At 38.7% G+C, this 24,291-nt stretch overlaps 2 protein-coding genes across 2 annotated transcripts in view; both read left to right on the forward strand.

The window, feature by feature from the left end:
* Positions 1-24,291, forward strand: part of LOC149845730 (inactive glucose-6-phosphate 1-dehydrogenase 4, chloroplastic-like) — a 104,298-nt gene that overhangs the window by 13,276 nt on the left and 66,731 nt on the right. The window contains exon 3 of the mRNA XM_089995957.1: positions 8,241-8,446. Coding sequence (XP_089852083.1) covers positions 8,241-8,446 — 206 coding nt within the window. The remainder of the gene's footprint in view (positions 1-8,240; positions 8,447-24,291) is intronic.
* On the forward strand, positions 856-5,418 carry LOC149845731 (putative transcriptional regulator tpeD). The gene is made up of 3 exons (XM_089997128.1): positions 856-1,165; positions 3,570-5,175; positions 5,274-5,418. The coding sequence occupies exons 1-3, from the start codon at positions 856-858 to the stop codon at positions 5,416-5,418; spliced, it is 2,061 nt and encodes a 686-aa protein (XP_089853254.1).

Genomic DNA, 24,291 nt, shown 5'->3' on the forward strand with positions numbered 1-24,291 from the left:
GTACGCCGTCGAGCGTAAGTAATGTATGTCTCGGACCGCGGGGCACGAGCGGACTTCGTTGCGCAGGCTACAAAGAACAAAAGTGTGAGTTCTCATACACATGTTAAAAAATAAACGAAGGGGGTTGTAAAACCCGAACAGGAAGAAAGAGGAGGCTGAGCTCACTCGGGCGAGTGAGCTCGCTAGGCCCCCACGTCGAAACATAAAAAGGGGGCGACAAGGGTGGGCTTGACAGTCAGGCCGAGCCTGACCCCGACCTGCACAAGTATAGGGATGAGGGGTGGGCTCGGCTGTCAGACCGAGCCCGACCCCAACCCAACAAGGGAGGACGAGGAGGGAGTTAAGGGTTCTGCCCCTGCCTACTAGGAGACGCACAGGTAGGGGCTCAACCCCTCACCTGCAATAGAGGAACAAAGGGAGGGGGCTCGACCCCTCCCCTGCAAACAGAGGGCACAGGGAGGAGGCCCGACCCCTCCCCTGCATATAAAGGAAGTAGGGAGGGGCTCGGCCCCTCCCCTGCAAACAAAGGATGCATGGAGGGTTTCAGCCCCTCCCCTGCAAACAAAGGATGCATGGAGGGTTTCAGCCCCTCCCCTACGTACAGAGGAAACAGAGAGGGAGGTAGGGGCTTTGCCCCTGCCAGCCGAAAAAATAGAAGGGGCGGGGGCAAAGCCCCTGCCAATCTGCCGGGAAAAGCAATGAAGACGAAGGGGACGAAGAAGACGACAAGAAGAAGAAGAAGACAATGTAGGGAGAGAGAGAGAGGTTACCTTACCTGAGAGAAGACGGGGGTTGCCGGCGTCAGGTCTCCTTCACCGAACTAAAGAAGACGAGGGAGGGGGACAGCCACGGGTCATGGAGCGGAGGGGAGAAGGAGAGAGTGGGAACAGGGGGTGTCGGTCGGGGTCAGATGCCTGGCGAGGTGGCGTCGGCGAAGCTGCCGGAGAGGGAGGTGGTTGGGTGCCCGACGAATCAAAACGAAAGAGAAGGAAATGGCAGCGCGGACAGGAGGTGTTCCGGCTAAGGTTGCCGGTGGCGGTAGGTGGCCGGACGCAGGGTGGGGTCACCGGTGTGGGCTCCGACAAACTGCAGAGGACGGAGGATGGAGGGGGAGTCGGGCGACAAAAACGAGAGAGAAAGGGCAGGGGAGTGGGGGGGGAAGGGGGTACTCGGGTTCGGATCGGATCCGACATGGGTTCGTTTTTATTTTTTTTCTCTAAAAATCTTGGGCCTTACAGTCGTGCCAGATCCTCTGATGCCACATCTTCCCTCAAAAAAACTCAATAAGAAGCAAAAAATAGAGATTTTTTACCTTAACCCACTTCCTTCAGTGAAAAAATGGTGAAAATGCACTCTTGATAAAATCACAAGTGCCCTCTCCCTAATGCACAAATCGGCCTTCAAATCGCTCTCACAACTCCTAAGTATGTGGGTTCCCTTCTAATGGCCTCTAGACAAATGGAGAAGTCGGCACTCAAAAGGTATTTAAAATCCAAAATGAAAAAGTAACTTTTGGCCTTTTTAAAGTGCATCGATGGTGTATCGTACGATACGACACGATACACGGGTGTATAGTACGCTAGACTCGTGTGTATCGTATCACAAAACCCAAAAGTAATGATACAGTATGATATTTACAACATTGCATCATACATAAATTCATGCAGTAAATCAAATTAACAATCTACAATTGCTATTCCTCATCAATAAAAAATAACACCACACTGGTGCGGAGGTGCATATATATTCACAGGGACTCGGCAAAACAGGTGCCGCACCCGCGTCGACGCGACGCGACGCGGGATCGCGTGCGGGTGCGGCACCGGGTGCGGTCAACACGACCCTGGGTGCGGTCAACGCACCCAGGGTCATTTTTGTCCAAATTTTTGGGCGAATTTTTTTTCCCCCACCCCGATGAAAAGGAGGAGGATTAGGGCAAAAATTTTTTTTTGCCCTAATCTCTCCTCTCTCTCCCCCTGAGCTCGAGCTCTCCCATCGCCGCCCCAGCTCCGCCGCCCCCAGCGTCGCCGCCCCCAGCGCCGCCGCCCCCAGCTCCGCCTCCCAGACTCCTCCTCTCGGCTCCTCCTCTCGGCTCGCAGGTATGTCTCTCGTCTTCTTGGGTCGGCTGGGGAGGGGCCGAGCACCCCCCCCCCCCCCCCCCCTCTCTCGGTCTCTTGTTGGGTCGGCAGGGGAGGGGCTGAGCCTCCCCTGCTCCCTCATTTTTCGGCACAGGAGGGGCCGAGCCCCTCCCCCATCCTTTTTTTTTTGGGTCGACAGGGGAGGGGCCGAGCCCCTCCCCCATCTTTTTTTTTTTTTTGGGTCGACAGGGGAGGGGCCGAACCCCTCCCCCATCTTTTTTTTTTTGGGGTCGACAGGGGAGGGGCCGAGCCCCTCCCCCATCATTTTTTTTTTGGGTCGACAGGGGAGGGGCCGAGCCCCTCCCCCATCTTTTTTTTTTTGGGTCGACAGGGGAGGGGCCGAGCCCCTCCCCCATCAGTTTTTTTTTTTTGGGTCGACAGGGGAGGGGCCGAGCCCCTCCCCCATCTTTTTTTTTTGTTTGGGTCGACAGGGGAGGGGCCGAGCCCCTCCCCCATCTTTTTTTTTTGGGGGTCAACAGGGGAGGGGCCGAGCCCCTCCCCCATCAGTTTTTTTTTTTTTGGGGTCGATAGGGGAGGGGCCGAGCCCTTCCCCCATCTTTTTTTTTTTTGGGTCGACAGGGGAGGGGCCGAGCCCCTCCCCCATCAGCTTTTTTTTTTTTGGGTTGACAAGGGAGGGGGCGAGCCCCTCCCCCATCTGTTTTTTTTTTTTTTTGGGTCGACAGGGGAGGGGCTGAGCCCCTCCCCCATCTTTTTTTTTTGGGGGTCGACAGGGGAGGGGCCGAGCCCCTCCCCCATCAGTTTTTTTTTTTTTGGGTTGACAGGGGAGGGGCCGAGCCCCTCCCCCATCTGTTTTTTTTTTTTTTTTGGGTCGACAGGGGAGGGGCTGAGCCCCTCCCCCATCTTTTTTTTTTGGGGGTCGACAGGGGAGGGGCCGAGCCCCTCCCCCATCAGTTTTTTTTTTTGGGTCGACAGGGGAGGGGCTGAGCCCCTCCCCCATCTGTTTTTTTTTTTTGAATTGAATTGAAAATTGTAATGTATTTTTTTTTTGTGTTTTCAGGATAAAAATGACGGATAAAGGGAAAGGACTTGCGTCATCCTCATCCCAACATGTGAGTTCTGCTGCTAGTTTTGCTGATAGTTGCAGTGGGATTGATGATGTGGGGCCACTATGGATACATGTAGATAAACTTGCAAAAACTGGAGAAGGAGGTGGTGGGAACAAAAGATTTCGATGCAAGCTCTGCGAAAAAGATTTTGTTGGGTCTTACACAAGAGTGAAGGCTCATTTGTTGAAGATACCAGGACATGGCATTTCAGCTTGCAGAAAAGTTGATGAGTCAATGCGAAGGCAATACAAGAAAATACAAGAAGAATATGAGAAGAGAAAGGCAATGGCCGATTCTTCTGCAGTCAGTGTGCCATTTGCAAGCCATCAAGAAGATGCTGAAAAAAAAAGAAAAGTCAATCTAGGAGGTAGAGGAACGATACAAGCATCATTCAATACATATGGAAGAGAAGAGTTGGATAGAAAAGTTGGGAGGTATTTTTATTCTGGTTCACTCCCATTTAATGCAGCTAGAAATCCTTATTGGAAGGATTTAGTAACATCCTTGGCAAATTGTAATTTGAGTGGTTATGTGCCTCCAAGTTCAGAAAAAATACGAACCACACTTCTTGCAGAAGAGAGGGCAAACGTGGAGAGGTTGCTAGAAATTAAAAAATATTCATGGGAGCAAAATGGAGTTTCCATTGTGTCTGATGGATGGACAGATATTCAAAGGCGTCCATTAATCAATTTCATTGCTTGTTCGCTTAGTGGCCCAATATTCTTGAAAGCAGTTGATGCATCTGGGGAATATAAAAATGCAGAGTATTTGAAGGGATTGTTTATAGAAGTGATAAAAGAAGTGGGTGATCAGAAAGTGGTACAAATCATTACAGACAACGCTCCGGTTTGTAAAAGTGCAGCGTTGAGTTTGGAGAGTGAGTACCCTCATATTTTTTGGACTCCCTGTGTAGCACACAGCTTAAATCTAGCCCTAAAGAGCATATGCAACCCCAAAGAAGAAGAAAATTCACAAGCATATGCTTTATGTTCATGGATTGAAGATTTAGAAAGAAATGTCAAAAGCATTAGGAATTTTGTTGTTAACCACCATCGTGCTAATGCTATATTTAATAGGCATTCTGATTTGAAATTGTTGAAGGTCGCTGAAACACGTTTTGCGTCCATCATTGTGATGATGAAGAGGATTAAAAGAGTGAAGAATGCTTTGATTAACATGGTGACTGATGAAAATTGGACATTCTATCGTGTTGATGATGATATGAAGGCTCAAGAAATTAAGAAATTCATTCTTGATGATGAGTTTTGGGACAGAGTGGTATACTTCCTTCAATTTACGCAACCTATTTGGGAAATGTTAAGAGAAGTTGATAAGGATGAGCCCATGCTTCACAGAGTTTATGAAATGTGGGATAATATGATTGAAAAAATACAAGCTATAGTTTTCATGCATGAAGAAAAAAATCCTGCATTGGATGATTCAGATTTTTTTAATCATATTCATTCAATTTTAGTCAGAAGATGGGATAAGAGCAACACTCCTTTGCATTGCATGGCACATTCTCTTAATCCAAAATATTATGCAAATAAGTGGCGGGCTGGTGGTATTGGTCGTGTCCCTCCAAATTTAGACCCAGAGCTATCAAGACATAGAAATATGTGTATGACAAGACTTTTTCCAGAAGCACATCTTCTACATCAAGTCACACAAGAGTTTGGAAAATTTTCATCTTCGAGATTATATGCACCGGCATTATTCGCGAGAGAAGAAGATAATATAGATCCTATCACATGGTGGTCAACATTTGGATCGGAAACACCTCTTCTGCAACGTCTTGCATTAAGATTGCTATCGCAGCCTGCTAGTTCATCTTGTTGTGAAAGAAATTGGAGCACATATTCTCAAATCCACAACATGAAGAGAAATAAACTCACCAGCAAGCGTGCAGAGGATTTAGTATATGTTCATTCAAATCTTCGATTACTTTCGCGAAGCAATGATGAATACAGGTACTAATTTGCTCTCTTAGTTATTTGATTATTTCTTAGTTTTCATTTAAATATATTTGTATTGTATTTATCATTTTCAATTTGGGTTTATAATGCAGACAAGGAACATCCAAATTTTGGGATGTAAACCCAGAAGAGTGTGACTTCGAGGGAGAACATGAATTCAACGTAACAAACATGGATTTAGCTGAGCCCAGTATTCCTTCTAATGATGCATTTGATGATGAAGAAGAAAATTATTAGCATTCATTACTTCATCATGATATACTTTGGTATGTAATTTAGTTCTTTTATGCATACTTATTTGATTGATATTTAGGTCGATTTATGTAATTGCTTTACTTATTTGATTGATAATTTGATATTTAGGTAATTTGATATTTAGGTTGATATACTACATGCATGATAAATCATATTATGAGTTTATGACAATGTTTACTGTTAAATGTTAAAACTGTTAAAACTTCAAAATTATATATATATATATATATATATATATAAATTTTTTTTTTACATTTTTGCCCCTGCCGCACCCCCGCACCCGGGTTTTTTGGAAGTGCCGAATCCCCGCACCCGCACCCGCACCCGCACCCGCACCCGCTCCCGCACCCGCACCCATGTGACATAATTACATACGTGTATGTGTGCACATTTATATATTTATATATAATATTAGATAAAATTGGACTTGGTTAGGGTTAACTGAATCTACTTTTGGATAGAAATGGACCTTAGTGTGGTTTATTTCACCTGACACAAAGGAAGCCGTGTTCAAGTGTCGCACCCACATGGGTGCAGGCAGTGTTGTGAAAAGCGTTGAGGCGTAGCGAGGTGCTCCACCAAAAACCGAGGAGAGGCGTAAAGCGTAAGCCTCATTTTTTTTTTGAAAACTTTTAAAAAATTATAAAAAAATATCTAAAACTACGAATAAATAAAGAAATGCTTTATTGATGAAATAACAACCAATAAGAAATAGAAAATCTCAAATAAGTACCTATAAGAAACAGAAAACCAGAACCACACACCAGTTTCTTAAGACTACCCTTTTAGTTTAAGTATCAGGATATATCAGCACACTAATTTTTGTTTAGAAGTGTAATAGAGCTGATTAAGTCATTTTCTAAGCTTATACATTTCAATCTGATTCAATGAAAAGACAAATTCTTTGGAAGGATAACAGATCTGTGTAAAAGCAGCTTCAGTGTTATTATGAGAATGAGTTAAAATGCACCAAAGATCCTAAAACTACAAACTCAAAGAATCCACATCATGCATATAGATACAGACAAATAAAGTTTTTTTTTTATATAACAGATACATGTTTCATCCAAGGAAGAATATCTCCCACTAGATGATAATGAAATAAGACAATGCTGCAACACAAGCATGCAGAGTATATTTATGCAGAAAAGGGTGAATACCTTGCCATCAAAGATGAAAGATCTCTGTTGTTATTCAAATGCAAAATAGCACACAGCAAATTATAAGCAGAAAACTCCAGGTGGGATCCCTCAATTCCTTCAGAATACAAGCCTTGCAGTTGTGACTGGCACTGCAAAATGCAAAAATAGAAGGAATGAAAAAAAAATTTGATCAACTTCGAAAAACAAAACAATAAGATGGTTAGCTATGAACAAAAGCATAGTTTTTTAATCTTCATGTTTAGGCAAAAACATTTGTGCCAACAGCCAAATGATAAAAGGAATATTTACTTAGTTACATTTTCTCATGCCTCACTAGTTGATCTTCATCTTCCTAATTTCCCTTTTACCTTTTTAAGTTCTGGAGATTCTTAAAGATTTCCAGATATATCCAATAATCATTTCAATAAGTGCTTATCCTTACTTTTAAGCACCTTGAAAGTGCCTCACTAGTGAAGGATATGTCCACCTCTGTATTTTCCATTGATCAGTAAGACAATGACTTCATGAAATTGTAACTATTGTATAAAATAACCAAATGGTCTTAGAAATCTATTTTTTTTTTGCGCCTTGAGGCACAGAGGGCCACGCCTCAAGGCAAGGCGCACCTCAAGGCGCGTTTTTTATAACACTGGGTGCAGGTGTGATGCGGGTGCGGTGCCCTGTTATGTTACATAGGTTGAACATATTAGCAGGATTTTCTAAATAAATAAAAATTCATTCAATAACATATAAATATGAGGAGCTTCCTTGTGTAAGCCATTGAAAAAGAGTAAATTGTCCTCATTAATACACAAATAACCCAAGTCAGATTAAGCTCCTTTTTCTGATTTTGGCTGATCCATCCAATGTTGAGCTTATCATTTGTTTAAATGAAATTTAAACATGGAACCATGGGCTTATGGGGGTATGTGGATATCAGTTATAAAAATAAAAGGTAAGCTCTAAGTGCTCAATCTCTCAGGATAAGTTTGATAAATGGAGAAGCTCAATCTCTCAGGCTAAGTTTGGAAAATGGAGAAGTCTTTTTTTATTTAAATTTAAACCTTTTTTTTTTGAGAATTTGGACAAGAGAATCACAACTTAAACCAGGTAACTTCAATGTAACTTTTTGATTCCTGAGTATCTGACTTGCCAGGTTTGACTTCAGATGAGCGTGTCTATGTCTTAAAGCTCTTTTCCATGTTTTTCAACATTGCATGTGGTTATTAAATATTGAATCTTGATTCCTTAAATTGTTTTAGTTGTTTCAAGTATGTAATGTGATCCATTATTAAATTTCTGGTTTCTTGTATGTTTGCTTCATTATTATTTATCTTTATTATTATTCAGTTTTCTTGGATGTTCTTAACAAACATCATGTTATCTTATTTGGTGCCAAGTTAAAATGAGATTCCTTGATGTTATCCTCCATAGTCTATAGGGCTCTTGTCAAATGAATGAGTATACAAGCATAAATTCTTCGAGTCATATTATTACGTTTTGTATATTTTATACCCATAAAGGGAAAAAAAGTGTGACCCTGCTCACCAGTTCATTTGGTCTGGTATGTTTATCATGGTTAAAAAAATCCTAGTGAATCTTGATGGCTAGACTAAATGGACTTATTTTAAGGGCCAGTCTCAATTATTTACCTATTTGCAGGAACATCTAGCCTCAATGACCTTTCTAATTCTAGAGATGTGGGTACTCTGGAAGTTGGACGTTTAACACAATTGGAATCCTCAAATGGCCCAAGTGGTAGTGCACCATCTCTATGCATTGCAGTTATTGGAGCAACTGGTGTGCTAGCCAGAAACAAAGTTTTTCCAGCACTGTTTGCATTATATTACAGTGGATATCTTCCGCAGGTAGAACTGCAAATATTTCTTGCGCAAAAATGCTTCTATCCATAATAATTGAGTGTTGTGGTTGAGGTTTTCTTGAAGTACTATTTGTGATTATGTACTTGGAATTTGTTAAAGGTTTTGGTATATCAAGTGGGGTTTAATTTTTAATACTGCTTTCAGGGTTCCAGGTTATATTCATTTAGAATATGAATTCATACAACCTCACTGTCTCAAAACATTTAGAAAGTGTGATATTATACATTCAGGGATAAGACTATAATTTTACAAAACAGTGAGAGATTTATCATATTTCATTCCATGTATTAGTGGTGGTATCCAATGTAATATCGCGTATTTTTTTCATGATTTTAAAAATTGAAAATTATGAATTTTAAATTATATATTTAATTTAATTGATAAAAATCATGAAAAATCTATTAAAATATAGGTGACATCAGTTGGGTCTGGGCGTGGCCCAGAGCCCACTGACAAGACCTAATTGAGCCAATTATAATTTAAGATTTTTTTTTTGTTTTTAACCTTTAAATTTGAGCAAAAGTCAATCAAAATTTAGCTTAAATTTGGGCGAAATTCAGAGGCGAAAATCAGGTACGTACACCATTAGATGCGTCTTAGAATATCGATCGCATTGGCAGTCTGTTTTTCCGATTTTGGATTACAGTTGGCCCGAAAATCACATTTTTCAAAAATAACCCACCTCTACTTTTGCCTTTTTTTGGTTTTGATCGTACTGGATCCACTTTGTTTGATACAAGTTAATATGGATCTGGACTCAGTCCAGGATTTATATTGACTAAGATTTAGTCCAGGTAGGATTCATATAAATTTGGATCTTGGATTCAGATCTAGATCTAAAATCCATCCATGGCCAATTTAAAACATTAAAATCAACTTAAAATTTAAATTGGATGAGGTAGAGTTCTACCTGGGGTAGAACTCTACCCCATAAAGACTTCTAAATGGGGGCAACACCCTCTGGAATATTCTTTTTAATATTATATTAAATAAAATAATTAAATTAATTAATTTTTAAAAAATGATAATCTAGGAGATAATGTAAAGTTTCACAAGGAGTATAATTCTACTTAATAAAGGCTCTAGAGGGGACATCATCCCCTTCAAGATTAATTCAAGTTAGAAAAAAATAAAAAAAGAGGTAGATCTCTCCCTCTCTAGAACTCATGTTCTAGAGAGAGAGAGAGAGAGAGAGAGAGAGAGAAAAGAAAGAAAGAGTGAAAAAAAGAAGAAAGAAAAGACGAAGGAGAAGAAAAAAACCAGTTTTTCATACATCCATCATTTTTCTCCAACCTTTTTCATGCTACGATCAAGGTACGTGTTTCTCTCTAAGTTCTTAGGTGAAGAAATAGGTATAAATCTGATTTTATGAGTTATTGTTTTTGTGGATGGTGATTTTCCTTATGAATAAAAAAAAATTGAATATGTATTTATCGATCTATTGATTCATGCATCTGAATATGTATAGACATATACATGTTCAGATTTGATGAGTTTTAGTTAGATAGGTTCCTATTTAATGGCTTATGCATAGCAAAAATATATAAGATGCATGCAAATCAAATTTAAAAATTTTCATTGTTCATACCATGGAATATATATATGATTTTGTACATGTTCAAATTTTTGGTCATGCATTGAGTCACATGTATTGGCTTTTATTAATTCACGTCTAAAAATATGCATGGAATTTTAGATTATCGATTTTTGATATTCATATGGCTGAATATACATGCTTGCCGATTTCCCTTTTGAGTTGGCCATTCATGCTGAATATATATATAGCCCTGTCGACCTTGCTGTGCCATAAATTTTTAGCATGTTCTAGAAATATTTATTAAATTATATTTGTCTTGTGCGCAATCTGATTAGACTTGCCAATTTTCTGTTGATATGCAAATCTGATCAGATTTGGCTTGATGTTTTGCATGTGTGCAAATCTGATCAGACTTGCCGACCTTTATTGGGAGCAAATCTGATCAAACTTGTAGTGTTTTGCATGTGTGCAAATCTGATCAAACTTGTCGACCCTTATTGGGTGCAAATCTGATCAGACTTGCAGTGCTTCGCATGTATGCAAATCTGATTAGACTTGCCGACCCTTATTGGGTGCAAATCTGATCAGACTTGCAGTGTTTTACATGTATGCAAATTTGATCAGACTTGTCGACCCTTATTGGTTGCAAATTTAATCAGACTTGCAGTATTTTGCATGTGTGCGAATCTGATCAGACTTGCCGACCCTTATTGGGTGCAAATCTAATCAGACTTGCAGTGTTTTCGCATGTGTGCAATCTGATCATACTTATTGTTTTGTGTGTGTGTGCAATTTGATCAGACTTGTTGATTTCTATGTATGTAGAATTTGATCAGACTTGTCGATTTCTGTGTGTCTGCAATCTGATCAGACTTTCTGATTTCTGTGTGTGTGCAATCTGATCAGGCTTGTCGATTTTTGCTTGTAAGTAAATCTGATCAGACTTGTCGATCAGATTGACATGCAAATCTGATAAGATCTGCCCAGTGTTATGATGTGCAAATCCGATCTAGGTTGTCAACTTTTATTAGTAAGCAAATCTGATTAGACTTGCCAAGTTTCACTTGTGTGCAAATCTGATCAGACTTGTCGACTTTTATAGTAGGCCAACTTGATCAGGTTTTGCCGAGTTTCATAGTATGTGAATCTGATCAAAATTGCTAAGTTTAGTATGTAAATTTGACTAGATTTGTTGAGATTCATGAGTATGTAAATCTAAACAGATTTGCCGTGTACAAGTTCACATTCATTTTGGCTGGAGGCTTATGTATTTGATTACATGTTTGATTGGTTATGCATGCTCATGCAGTCAAATGTTATGTTGTAATTGTGTATATCACACGCATGAATCTAAAATTTATTTGATGTTTGCATAAATATGATCATAGGCATGTTTGATTGTTTATGCATGGAATTGATTATGTTAATGTGTTCTGCGAGCATTGATTGACATACATATGCGTTTGTTCTATGTGCATTCATTTGTATGTTTGAATGTGCATTGTGGACATGTGAAATAATGTGTGTTGCATGCTCACAAATTTTTTTGCAAAGATGCATAAATCACTTTTGAGATGTGTTGGTGGTAAGATGTGAACCACTCCGGGTTGTGTAGGCCAAGACTCTGTGTTGCTCCACTTATTGTTGATTTTATTTATGCATTGCAAAATTTATTTTTTGGAAATTTAATGGTTTTTCAAAATTAATTGCACTGTTAAATTGTGCAGGTCAGGGCCTGAAATTAGTTTTGCATGTTGGTTTGCAAAATGATTTTTGTGTAAAAAAATTAAAATTATTTGAAAAGGTAAAAGAGACCAAACATAGTAATTAATCTCTTCCTTGATGTCCTTTCTCCAGTGTGAGAATCTTAGATGGTAGTCTTGGGGGACCGTGAGAATACTAAATATAATGCTCTGAAATTTTAACCCAAATTTTGAGGATTTTTTTTCCATAACAGCAGAAACCATCCACTCTATTGGGTTAAACATTCAGGCACATTACAGGAGTGATTGAAGCAATAACATTCATTTTATTCTAAATAAATTTATGACATCAGAGTTTCAAATAACGTGAATACTAATAAATTGAAATTTAATCTGAGAAATCCCGAGAACACAATAAATCATTATCTCGATCAGCACCCCATCCCGCAACCACTCATTGTACCCTACTCTTTACCTGAAAAACAGTAAGATAACTGAAATTAGACTATAACCAATCTAAGTAGGAAAATACTGTGATTTTGGCAAATATACTAAGTAACAAGTATGAAAGGGATTTGTTTAATTACAGGCAATAAGGCATAATACTAAGCATGATCAAATCAACAATCATAAAAATAAAGAATTTATTTCATGCTAATGACAGGTGAAAACACAAAGTAAATAACATCAACTGAAGTACTACAACAACAATTCTAAGAATCTAACTAACATATTGAACAATAGCCGACTCAAATCAAACTTACAGATATACTGAATTTATTTTATGTTAATTTAAATAATCACATGCTAAAAGTAACTATTAACATGTTAAAGTGAAAACCTGACGATTCCTTATTTAACTGATGTACTCAAGATGTTTTTATTTAATGTTTTTCTTGAATTATCCCGTGGGTACACGCGGGTCAAGGCAACCGTAACAGAAGAAAACATTCAGGGGTTTATTATGCATTGGTGTTTTATTAACCCGAACGTTCTAACTGAAACTGTAATCCTAAGAGAGCGGTCAGTGACCGAGAGAACTGTTAAATTGTAATTCATAAGACAATGTATTAGCTGTAGAGGTATTTTAGTCATTTCTACATTTTACGCATATTCATGTTTTTTAATATGATTGCAATTCCTCCTTTTTATTTTTTCTTATTTTTGTAATTTTTTTCATTTCTTATTTTTGTTCTTTTAAGTAATATTTTCTGACTGTGTACAGTGTACAACAGTCAACCACTGACTGTTGTATACAGTTTAAAAAGATAGATGTTGGGCTGATTCCCAACGTCTCTAATAAGAGCCGTTGGGTACTCTTTAACTGTGCTTATAAATAAGGGCTATGTGAGCCCATTGAATGTATGTATTAGAGTTGTCTCCTTAAGCTTATAAACACTGTGCATTTATTGCACTTCTTTTGTGGTGTAAAGCTTATAAACACTGTGCATTTATTGCACTCCTTTTGTGGTGTAAGGCTTATAAACACTGTGCATTTATTTTGTGTCTTGAGTAATTGAAGTATCAAGTTATTTGAAAACTCGATTGTTTGCAAGGATTCTTCACATGATATCAGATCAAGGTTGGAGAAACAAAGATCGCGTGTATTCTTACTTTTTTGGGTCCCTTGAAAAGTGTGCCTTCGATCTTTTGGTGATTGGAGTGGATCCTCTTATTCATCCAATATTTTAGAAGACTCTTCTATCAAGAAAGGTCTAACAATCTTTTGTGATACGTATTCTTTTTAATCATCTCTCCTCTCTAATGGGTGAAAAAGACTCATTTTTCTCTCAGCTTCAAACTCAATGGGTCCAATTATCACGTTTGGGTCGAAAACATGGATGCTCATATTATAGAGAAAGGGCTTTGGGGCTATGTCTAAGGCTCGATTCCCGAACCGGAGCAAAAAATAACCTTGATGGAGAAAGGAGCAATAAAAATCCTTGAAGGCGAAGAAAGAGCCAAGGCTCTTGAAGACTACACCAAAAAGCATGAAGAATGAGAGATGAGGAATTTTAAAATCCTCTCATGGATTTTCTCATCCGTAGAAACAACAAATAAAGGCCAATATTATCAAGTTTAAGAAGGCTTCTCAAGCGTGGGAGTACCTTGAGAAGATGTACACCTCTAGGGACTTGTCCCATAAATATTACATCCAAAAGAGGGCGCTAACTCTTCGTCAAGGAGAGATGACTATAAGGGAGTATTTTTACGAACTCTCTTCTATTTGGGATGAGCTTGCTATGCTCGAACCCAAGTGGAGTGGAGAAGCCATAGAGCTTCGTCATAAATAATTGGAAGAAGATAGATTTTTTAATTTTTTGAATGAGCTTAGGCCTGAATTCGAACAAATCCGGTCTTTTCTTTTATTCGTCTTCACTTCCCCCTCTCCTGAAGATGTAATTACTAAACTAAGTGGGAAAGAGACTCGTATGAGTATAAGCAAGAACAACCTAAGTGTTTCTAGCTACACCTTCCAATAATGAAGAAAATGAAGGAGTTAACACCGTCTCAAGACTGGGGAGCAACTTAAGGACCTACAAGCCTCCTCACTTCAAGAATCAAAACTTAAGTGGTCAAGGAGAGAAGAAAGATTATAGCAAGCTTTTATGCCATTTTTGTAAGGAACCGGGGCATATCAAGCCTATTTGCCCAAAGTGGAAAAAGTTACTTGCCATGACTACTGTATCACAACCTCAAAAGGAAGAGTGCTCATCATCTTCAAATGGAGCTCTCTCATTGCAACAAATCGTGGATGCACTTCAACCTCTTCTAAAAGGGGCTATTTTCGAAGCCGCCATGTCAACATCTTCTCCTCCCGGTAAGACCTCTTGGCTTTTAGATTTAGGTGTTTTTTTTCACATGACCCCAAGTTTTAGTTCTTTTTCCGAATACTCAAAAAATCCCTCTCCATCTTTTGTTTCAACTGCGGATGAAACATCTCTTGAAGGAAAAGGAATAGGAAATTTTGAAAAACAAGGGTTCTTTATTCCAAAAATTAGATTTATACCCAAATTAAACTTAAATTTGCTTTCCGTTTCTCAACCCTCAGATCATGGGTGTGATATAAAGTTTTCATCTAACAAATGTTGGATACAGGATCGCCGGTTCAGGAGATTGATTGGGGAAGACTCTAAGAAGGGCGATCTATATTATGTCGATTCCCTTCAAATTCCAAAGAACCCATTTTGTAATGTTGTCCAACAAAAGGATATTAATGTGTGACACAAGAGACTTGGACATCCAAATATTACAAAAATTTCTCATTTACCTTTTGTTAAAAGTCTATGTAAAAGTGATTTTACTTGTAACGATTGTATTCTTGGGAAAATGAAAAAATTGCCTTTTTGTCAAAGATCTATGTTTACAACAAGACCTTTTGAAATTATCCATTCGGATGTATGAGGATCGACATCGGTCTTATCAAAAGGAGGCTTTGCATATTATGTCATTTTTGTTGACGACTACACGAGATATTGTTGGATTTATTTTCTTAAACACAAATATAAAGTTTTCTCATTTTTTAAAACCTATCATATGATGATTAAAAATCAATTTAATGGGAATCTAAAACTTTTTAGAACTGACTCGGGTGGAGAATACCTTTCAAGTGAATTAAAAAATTATCTTGAAAGTCATGATATTCTTCACCAAAGATCTTGTCCAAAAACCCCTCAACAAAATGGATTAGTCGAAAGAAAGCATAGACATATAATAGAGATAACTCAAACATTACTTGTTTCTCAAAACATCCCAAAAGGTTTTTGCGCTGAAGCGGCTTTAGCATCTGTCTATCTGATAAATCGGCTACCTTCTAAAAACTTGAACAATATCTCACATTTTGAAAAATTGTATACCAAATAACTCGACTATAGTCGGTTGAGAATTTTCGGTTGTAAATGCTTCGTTCTTACTGACAAGAACGACAAGCTTTCACCAAAAGCCATTGCCTGCGCTTTTCTTGGATATTCCAAAACCCAAAAAGGGTTTCGTTGTTATGATATTAAGAATGACAAGCTATATGTTTCCAGAAATGTGAGTTTTCTGGAAAATGTTAATGATTTTGAAAGGAGTGAACCTTTTGAAGAAAACATGGATTACTCTTTTTTATTGGAAATGTTAGCACATGATGATGATAATGATGACGATTTTATTCATAATGACGTCAATGATAAAGAAGATGGCTCTTTCCATCCACCTATCTCCCAACACAGAAATGAAGGAGCATTGAGAGATCCTATAACATATACCCATAGAGATAAAAACAGTTTTTTGGAGTACAATTAAAAAATTCAGTGAACCTGGTGGGTCCAATTCAACAAATGATGAAAACCTACGACGAACTGAGAGAAGTAGAAAGATGTCTTCTAGGTTTATTTCATTATGATTCGTTTACTCCTAAACATAGAGCCTGTCTTAGCGCCATTCATTCCTATATAGAACCCAAAAACTGTTAAAATGTAAAACTGTACATATATGTATATATAATAATATTATATTATTATATATATATATATATAAATACATTTTTAATTTCTTTCTTTTCTGTATTTTTTTTCCTTTATTTTTATTTTTTGTCTTTATGTCATCTAGTTCAGTTTGAACTAGAATGACTGTTGCTAGTCAAGTCCTGTCCAGACTTGACTAGCAATAGAGCTGTTGGACTGACACAGTCCAACAACTCTTAATAGAGCTGTTGGACTGTGCCCAACAGCTCTATTGAGTCCTCTTTCAGCTGTGTATATAAAGGGGTGCAGCCCCTCTTGTATTTCACTCCAATGCTTCTTAAGCAATTGGTTTTTCATATCAATAAAGAATACATTTTTATTTTTATTTTGTTTTCAGTTATACCCTTTTTAAGGGTTATGCTTTAGTGTCATTCTTGACACTTGCTCTTGTTAATCAAAGCTCGTGTTTCGAAGATCCCCATTTCATTTCATGGTATCAGAGCCGCGAAAGTACTAAATCTTGAGGAAAAGCTGCCTCGGTTTCCGTGCCCGTTTGCAAAAGTGTTCGCCACTTGAAGAGAAGTGTTTTATCACTTCATTGGAGAAGATTTCACATCTTGTTTTGTTTTTTTTTTTTCTTTCTTTCTCATTTTCCTTCTTGTTTCTCTTCTATTCCTATTCTTTCTCTCCTTGTAATCGATGGATGACAATGATAAAGTCACCATCATGCCTATGAAACTAAGCGATACGAACTATGTAACATGGGCTTCAATCATGAAGCACCATATATGGGGAAAAGGCTTATGGGGGATTGTGGATGGTTCCGATTCGGAACCTAAGCTATCTCTTACTAAAAAGGAGGGAGATAAAGACGTCCCTCTATCGGAAGAAGAGAAAATCAAGGCTATTGCCTCATACGAGAAGAAATGGAAAGAATGGAGAATATCTCATGCGAAGATAATGTCATGGCTTATCAATAGCGTTGACATTAAAAAATGCTCAAGTCTTGCCAAATTTGATCATGCCGATAAGGCATGGGAATACCTTAAGAATATGTATTCCCTTAAAGATATTGCACACGTGTGCAACCTCCAAGAAAAAGTTCGAATGATGACACAAGGAAACAAAACTATTCGTGAATATTACAATGGGTTGTCCGAACTTTGGGAAGAACTTTCCCTTTTAGAACCAAAGTGGCATTGTGCCGAAGACATCGAGCTTCGTCAGAAACAACTCGATGTTGAACATTTTTACCAGTTTATCACTGGATTAAGGCCGGAATTTGAAACCACTAAATCGGCCCTACTTCACCGGGGAAAAATTCCTTCTATTGTTGAAACTATTGAAGAGTTAACAATGGAAGAAAATCGTCTCCGAAAAGGTTCTTTAAAAATTGAAGATGATTCTGTTTTAGCCGTGTCTAGACCAGGGAATCATGTTCGATCATATAGGCCTCCTCACTTTAACCGACAAAATGGTGACTATGATAAGAAGAAAGTTATTTGTCATCACTATCATGAACCGGGACACTACAGGCCACAATGTCCCAAACTTAAGGAGCTGAGAGAAAAAAGAGCTGCAATTGCTGGATCGGAGCCTAAAGATCAGGATGCACCAGTTTCCCTGGCCCAACTAATGGAGATCCTTCAGCCTCTCATCAAAGGTGCCTCTTCCTCATCTGAAGCTTCAACCGGCATCCACCAAACATATAACAATTAAGAGAACAAATAACATATGCATGTTCTAATGCATAGCATAAATATACATGATTTATGTGCAATGCATGGACACTTTATTATCTTTCATTAAAGTTTACCTTTCCATATGCATGTCCTATTAAATGCATACAATTTAAGTTTCTCTTTTTAATTAATTACCGTTGCTCGCGGATACACCAAACGAGTAAAATCCCCGAGGTTAAGTTAGGTTTTCAAGGTAGCTTAACACACAATTTGTATTTTATTACTGGGTTCCAAACTTAGCCTTCGATCGATATCAGAAAACAACACTATCCATCGGAACATTAGACCTCCACAGCTAATGTCAGAGACACAAGGGATACCCCACGCCCACAAGTGTCATTTCTTTGGTATACCAAAACAACAACAGCTGTGTCAAACACACCACCTCCAGGCAAAGTGACAGACTCTCTCTAAAACCGTGGCTAGGAGAAGAACCTCAATATCGGGTTCAGGAGAAAGGTAAAGCACACAGAGTTTTTGTATCCTCAGTCTCCCCAAGACCGGATCTCTAAGATTCTCATACTCTAGATGAGATATCCCATAATGTATATATATTACACTGTTCTTATTCATTATCTTTTTATTAAAAGCCAATTATTGAGTTTTGCAATTCAGCATGCAAAAACAAGGCAAAAGCTCGCATCTACCCTTGCGAGAACCATCACATGACTCCTGCCCGTGGAACCACATGGAACAGTGCAATATAGAGCAATAAAATTACATTTGCAAATCAACATGCAAAATTAATAACATAGGCTTGCAATTCAACATAACCATAAACTCACAAATCAGCATGCGCAGCTCTTCACGGTCTACCTCCCGTGGCAACAATAGAACAACACAATTAAAATCATGGTATAAATGTCATTTTTTCGATGCATTTAAACAATTAAAGAAAGAGCAAACCAAAGCTCAAGGCTCTCTAGGCCTGTGATGATTCATTCAGACCATTGATGCATCGTATCATAACAATATGCAATTTATGCAATGATACCAATATGATTCCAAATGCACATTCATTCATACCAACTTAACAATGTGCATAAGCTACCACAGTCATATGCATGTGTTCACCATCCATGTGAAATTGCTTTCATGTAATCACCTAATACACATGCATTCATTCATGATTCATAAGTACATGAGAACATTTATGCAGGATTGTGCATGCCAAACACACATCGATTTCATGTATGCACATGCACTTGAAACCAATTCATAAATGCACGATAATTAAACACGTCCTATAAATTTAGGCACATGAAACTTTTCATTCATAACATATGTTAACATCCACACACACGAACATAACCCGGACCTAGGAATTGAATTTCAGGGTTGCACACATTCATATCATGTATGCACCTTTACCAAAACAAACTTTGCAATAACTTATTAACAGACATGCATTCATATCCATCAGGCTAAATCCAAACTAAAGCATAAGGAGAACTCCATTCATCAGATTAAGTCCACCATACTTATGTGCACATACTTCCAAAGTGCAGAAAATTCATGACATATTTGACCATGTGTAACCGAAATTTGATTTCTATACAATACATTTAAAACATAAATCACAAGTTAAATATTGTATTTACACTACATGAATGCATGCCACATTGACATATTTTAATGGCATCGTTTTCAAAAATCACTTCGTAGGGGAAAGCACAAAACACGCATATTAATTTAGATCAGATTTATGCATCTCAAATTTTTGGAAATTTCCCCCACAATACCGATTAGTATTTCATCCAATTCATTCTTGGTTTTGTTTGGCGGTTCAATAAATTTCAGCATTCATACAGCTTAATAGGCATGTAAGCAATCAAAGATATGCAACATAACAAGTAAAAACATCATAGACACAGTCAACATTACAGAACCAATTGTATATCAAGTCTAGGTAGAAAAAGGAACCAAAGATGTATTTTCAAAGCAAGATTTTCCAAAACTTCACAAAAAGGAACTTTTAAGATCAGAATAACACAGTCCCTCTCTTGCTGTCACATTACACTGTAGCTAAAATGAACATTTTCAGTAATATGGAAAAATTTACATTTCATGACACCCTACTCTCGCACACATTACTTAAATCAAAGTACCAACATAATCAACTGAACAAAGGCATCATGTATCAATTTTTATCAGAAACAAAAACCCACCGAATAGGGGTTTCCACATATGAATCAAGGCCAAATCTTCATCTGCATATTTAACCTGTTACAAATTGTTTTCAAGACTGGCCCTCCATATTTGATAGCATTTCAAGTATTGCTGACAGATTCTATCAACAATGAAAACCACACTATAGGAGTCTCAACCTGTTATTCAACATACAAATATACATTGGGTTTTGCACCATGCATCTATCGGCATTTAGCCATATGTCCAAAAATAACAAAGTACAAACTTCTCATATCACCAAAATATACATAAACACCCATAGATTCCACGTTCAAAAATTTCCATGGTATTCAGTTTATAAACCCCTTGGCAAAAATTGACATCCTTCTCTTTTTTCAGAAATCCAACAAAGACAAAAACACCCCTTATAATGAAAATCCGAAACCCCCAAATCGTAGATTTGGGGTTTTAGGTTTTGGGTTGACAGAACCCCCAAAATCGTGGATTTCTTTTGGTTTCCCACACGCACACACCCGACACACTCGATACCCCAACAAAATTTACAGAATCCTACCTTTTTACGATGATCAGAGGTTGCTGTTGCGGGCGGAAGGTCGTTGGCTCCGGTGAGGGTGGCTGCCGCTGCTAGAAGTCGAGACCGGGAGGAAGATGAGAGTGGGAGGAAGAGAGAGACGAGCGAGAGAGGAGAAAAGAGAGCAGAGTGAAGAGGGCGAGACCCTCTCCATCCCCCTTTTATCGAACCGAACCCCCTCCCCTCTCTCCGAGAAAAACGGAGTTGGTTACAACTTTTATAACCCCCCCTCCCCTTTCGATCTTTGCAAGAATCGTGCCCTAGGAACTATTCTTGTTTTCGTTGTTTTATAAATCACAACCCAGGTTCGAATCCGAACCTCGTGACCCGTGACTCGGGATCCGAATCGGGATTTGGACCGGGCTAATTAGGAATGTGGATGTAACGCCTCAAATTTCAAACTTGGAAACCTTTTCAGAAAACAGGCAAGAGACTAGAAATATTTCTTTTCTTCAGAGTTTGTTTATGAAATCAGCGGAAGACTATTCTTTTGTTAAATTCAGAAAGGCAAACTGACAACTTTGGGCGCGTTAGCTAAAAGAACCAAAACGCACAAACCATGCTACTTGCAAGACACTTGGAAAAGCCACTTCCATTAAAAGAAGTTTCCAAATACTACAAAATTCGGATATCCCAAGGAAAATCTGTTACAAAACCCAAAACGTCCAGGACGCGAGCTAAGAGCAGGAAGAAGAAAGTCTTGAAGCCATCTTGCCATCGCGCCATCGCCCGTGGTGTACCTAATCATCACCTGTACCCATAGAATGGGTTAGTTTCGCGAAAAACTAGTAGGTGCACAAGAGAGACTACAGAAAACTGAATTATGTACATTTAATTCAGTATGCTAAGCAGTTTAAAGCAGATATACAGTTAAATAGGTAAGCAGTGCAAACTGGTAAGCAGTGCAAACGCGTAAGTAGTGCAAGCGAGTAAGTAGTGCAAGCGAGTAAGTAGTGCAAGCGCGTAAGTAGTGCAAACGATTAAGCAGTGCAAACGCGTAAGCATCGCAATTGTCAAAACGTATCAAGATGATTCATTTGATCGTAAGCTGTGAACTACCACACAACAAGCAAGTCTCACGACCCAACCAGTGTGAACAAACTTTATGTTTCGATATTACTGGCCTGCGGGTACGCGCAGGCAAAACGTAGAAACAACTGAGACTAATTCAGGCGTCTGTTATTCTATGTATTTTCAATAACCCAAATAGCTAGTTGAGTCCGCTCCTACATGGACGACTTTAGCCGAGAGAGGATTCCCCAAAGGCAGGTAAGCAGTGCTGTTGGAAAGTGAAGATCTCCACATTCACCTGTGCAGGAAAGAGAAAACCGAGAAGAAGAGGCTGCAAAACTCGTCTTTTGGCTCCAGCGTGTTTTTCATTCTATTAGAGGTTTAATATATAACTAATACATAACCTTTTTAGGGTACTAAAATACCCTCTAATAATATACGTATTTACAACAGACATCCATCACTTTGGATCTGGATCCGATCCATTACAGAAATCGGGTCCAGACCCGACTTAAAATAGAGAACCAAAAACGACTTCTTTTCAGCCTCCCTCAAGTTGTGTATGGTTCTGGACCATGAACAACTTGCCTTTTAGAAACTAGAATTTGTCTTTTGTCAGTCCTTTGGTGAATATATCTGCAACTTGCTCTTCAGTTCGCACAAACACAGGTTCAATCTCTTTCTCTTCAACCTTCTTTCTGACGAAATGCTGATCAATCTCAATATGCTTTGCTCGACTGTGATAGATGGGGTTAAAGGACATATTAATGGCACTTTGATTATCACACAACAGGAGTGAACGAACAATCGGTTCTCCCATCTCTGTTAAGAGATGTCTTATCCACGTAGCCTCAACCGTCGCAGCAGCCATCGATCTATACTCAGCCTCTGTACTTGACCTAGCGACTGCCTTTTGCTTTCTACTACTACAAGAGACCATGTTGGATCCAATGAAACTACAATAACCAGATACAGACCGTCGTTCATCTGGATCACCCGCCCAATCAGCATCAACATATATAATGATTTCATGGCCACCTTTATTTAATTCACTTGTTCTGTACACCAGCCCATCACCAACTATACCCTTTAGATAACACAATATTCGCTTAACTGCCTCCATGTGCGATGTATGAGGTTCATGCATAAACTGAGATACTTGATTCACCGAATAGACTATGTCAGGTCTGGTAAAGGTCAGATATTGTAACATGCCCACGATGCTGCGATATCTAGTGGGATCCTTATATAGATCTCCTTCTTTGGAACTCAATTTTTGATGGACGATGCTCGGAGTTGCCAATGGCTTACAATCTTTCATGCCTGCTCTACTAAGAATATCCATCGTGTATTTGTGTTGAGTAAGAGTAAGTGTATCACACGTTTTATCAACTTCTACTCCAAGAAAATATCGCAGATCACCGAGATCTTTCATTTTGAATCTCTGATTTAATATATTCTTTACCTCCTCAATATGGTTTCTGTAGTTCCCTGTGATGATAATATCATCGTCGTATATTAGCAGAAGAGTGGTTACATCTAGTTCATTGTAGATGAATAATGAGTGATCTAGAAGAGACCGAGAGAAACCGTGCTTCTGTATTTCCAACGAAAAACTCTCGAACCCGGACCGAGAAGCTTGCTTCAATCCATATAAAGCTCTTTTCAACTTGCATACATAATGATTGACATCTCGTTCTGCATACCTGATGGGTTGTTCCATATAGACCTCCTCTTTTAGGTCCCCATGTAAAAATGCATTTTTAACATCTAACTGGCTCAACGTCCATCCATGTTCAATGGCAAGACCCAACACAATACGAATGGTTCCCATCTTAACAACAGGACTGAAGGTTTCATCAAAATCTTGTCCTTGTTCTTGTGTGAACCCTTTGGCTACAAGTCTAGCTTTATACCTTTCAATGCTCCCATCTGGTTTATATTTTATCTTGTATACCCATCTCGACCCAACTACATTCCTGTCAAGTGGTCTAGGCACAATTTCCCAAGTACCACATTCATGTAAAGCTTCCATCTCTTCATTCATTGCTTCGATCCATCTTCTAGAGTTGGCATCTTGATAAAAAGTGAGGGGCTCATCCTCTTTATTTATGGATGTTAGGAACAGTTGAAAATCCAATGAATTTTTTTTATAACTAACCCACCTGTCAAGCGGATGTCGGGCCCGCGTGGATCTTCTGATGTTGTCCAACATATGTGGAGCGGAAGTAGAAGGACCAGAATCATTATCACGAGAAGTGGATGAGGGCTCTTGCTCTTTTTCTTGCCGGGTGTATACAATACCTTTATACTTTACTGGCTCCAAGTTTTGTGTGGTAACCTCTTCTGTTTGGGATATATTTGATGACTCCTGACATATTTCCTTTTGGCTGAAATCTGCAGGACAATCTTCTCTAGCATTAGAAAAGAGTTCTGAATTTAACCATGGATCGTACACCTCAACACTTGGATCTGAACTAGCAATATGAGAACTTGGATCAATAGGCTGATTGTCAAAGTTCATCTCGTCAAAAACGACATTCCTCGATATTTTGACGCGTTTGCTCAATGGATCATAACACCTATACCCCTTATAGTCTTCAGCATATTCCACAAACCTGCATTTCAATGCTTTGTCCTGAAACTTATTTCTCAATGAGTTGTCAA

The sequence above is a fragment of the Nuphar pumila genome, chromosome 2 (genome assembly GCF_984573655.1).
Source record: "Nuphar pumila chromosome 2, dmNupPumi1.hap1.1, whole genome shotgun sequence".
Taxonomy (NCBI): Eukaryota; Viridiplantae; Streptophyta; class Magnoliopsida; order Nymphaeales; family Nymphaeaceae; genus Nuphar; species Nuphar pumila.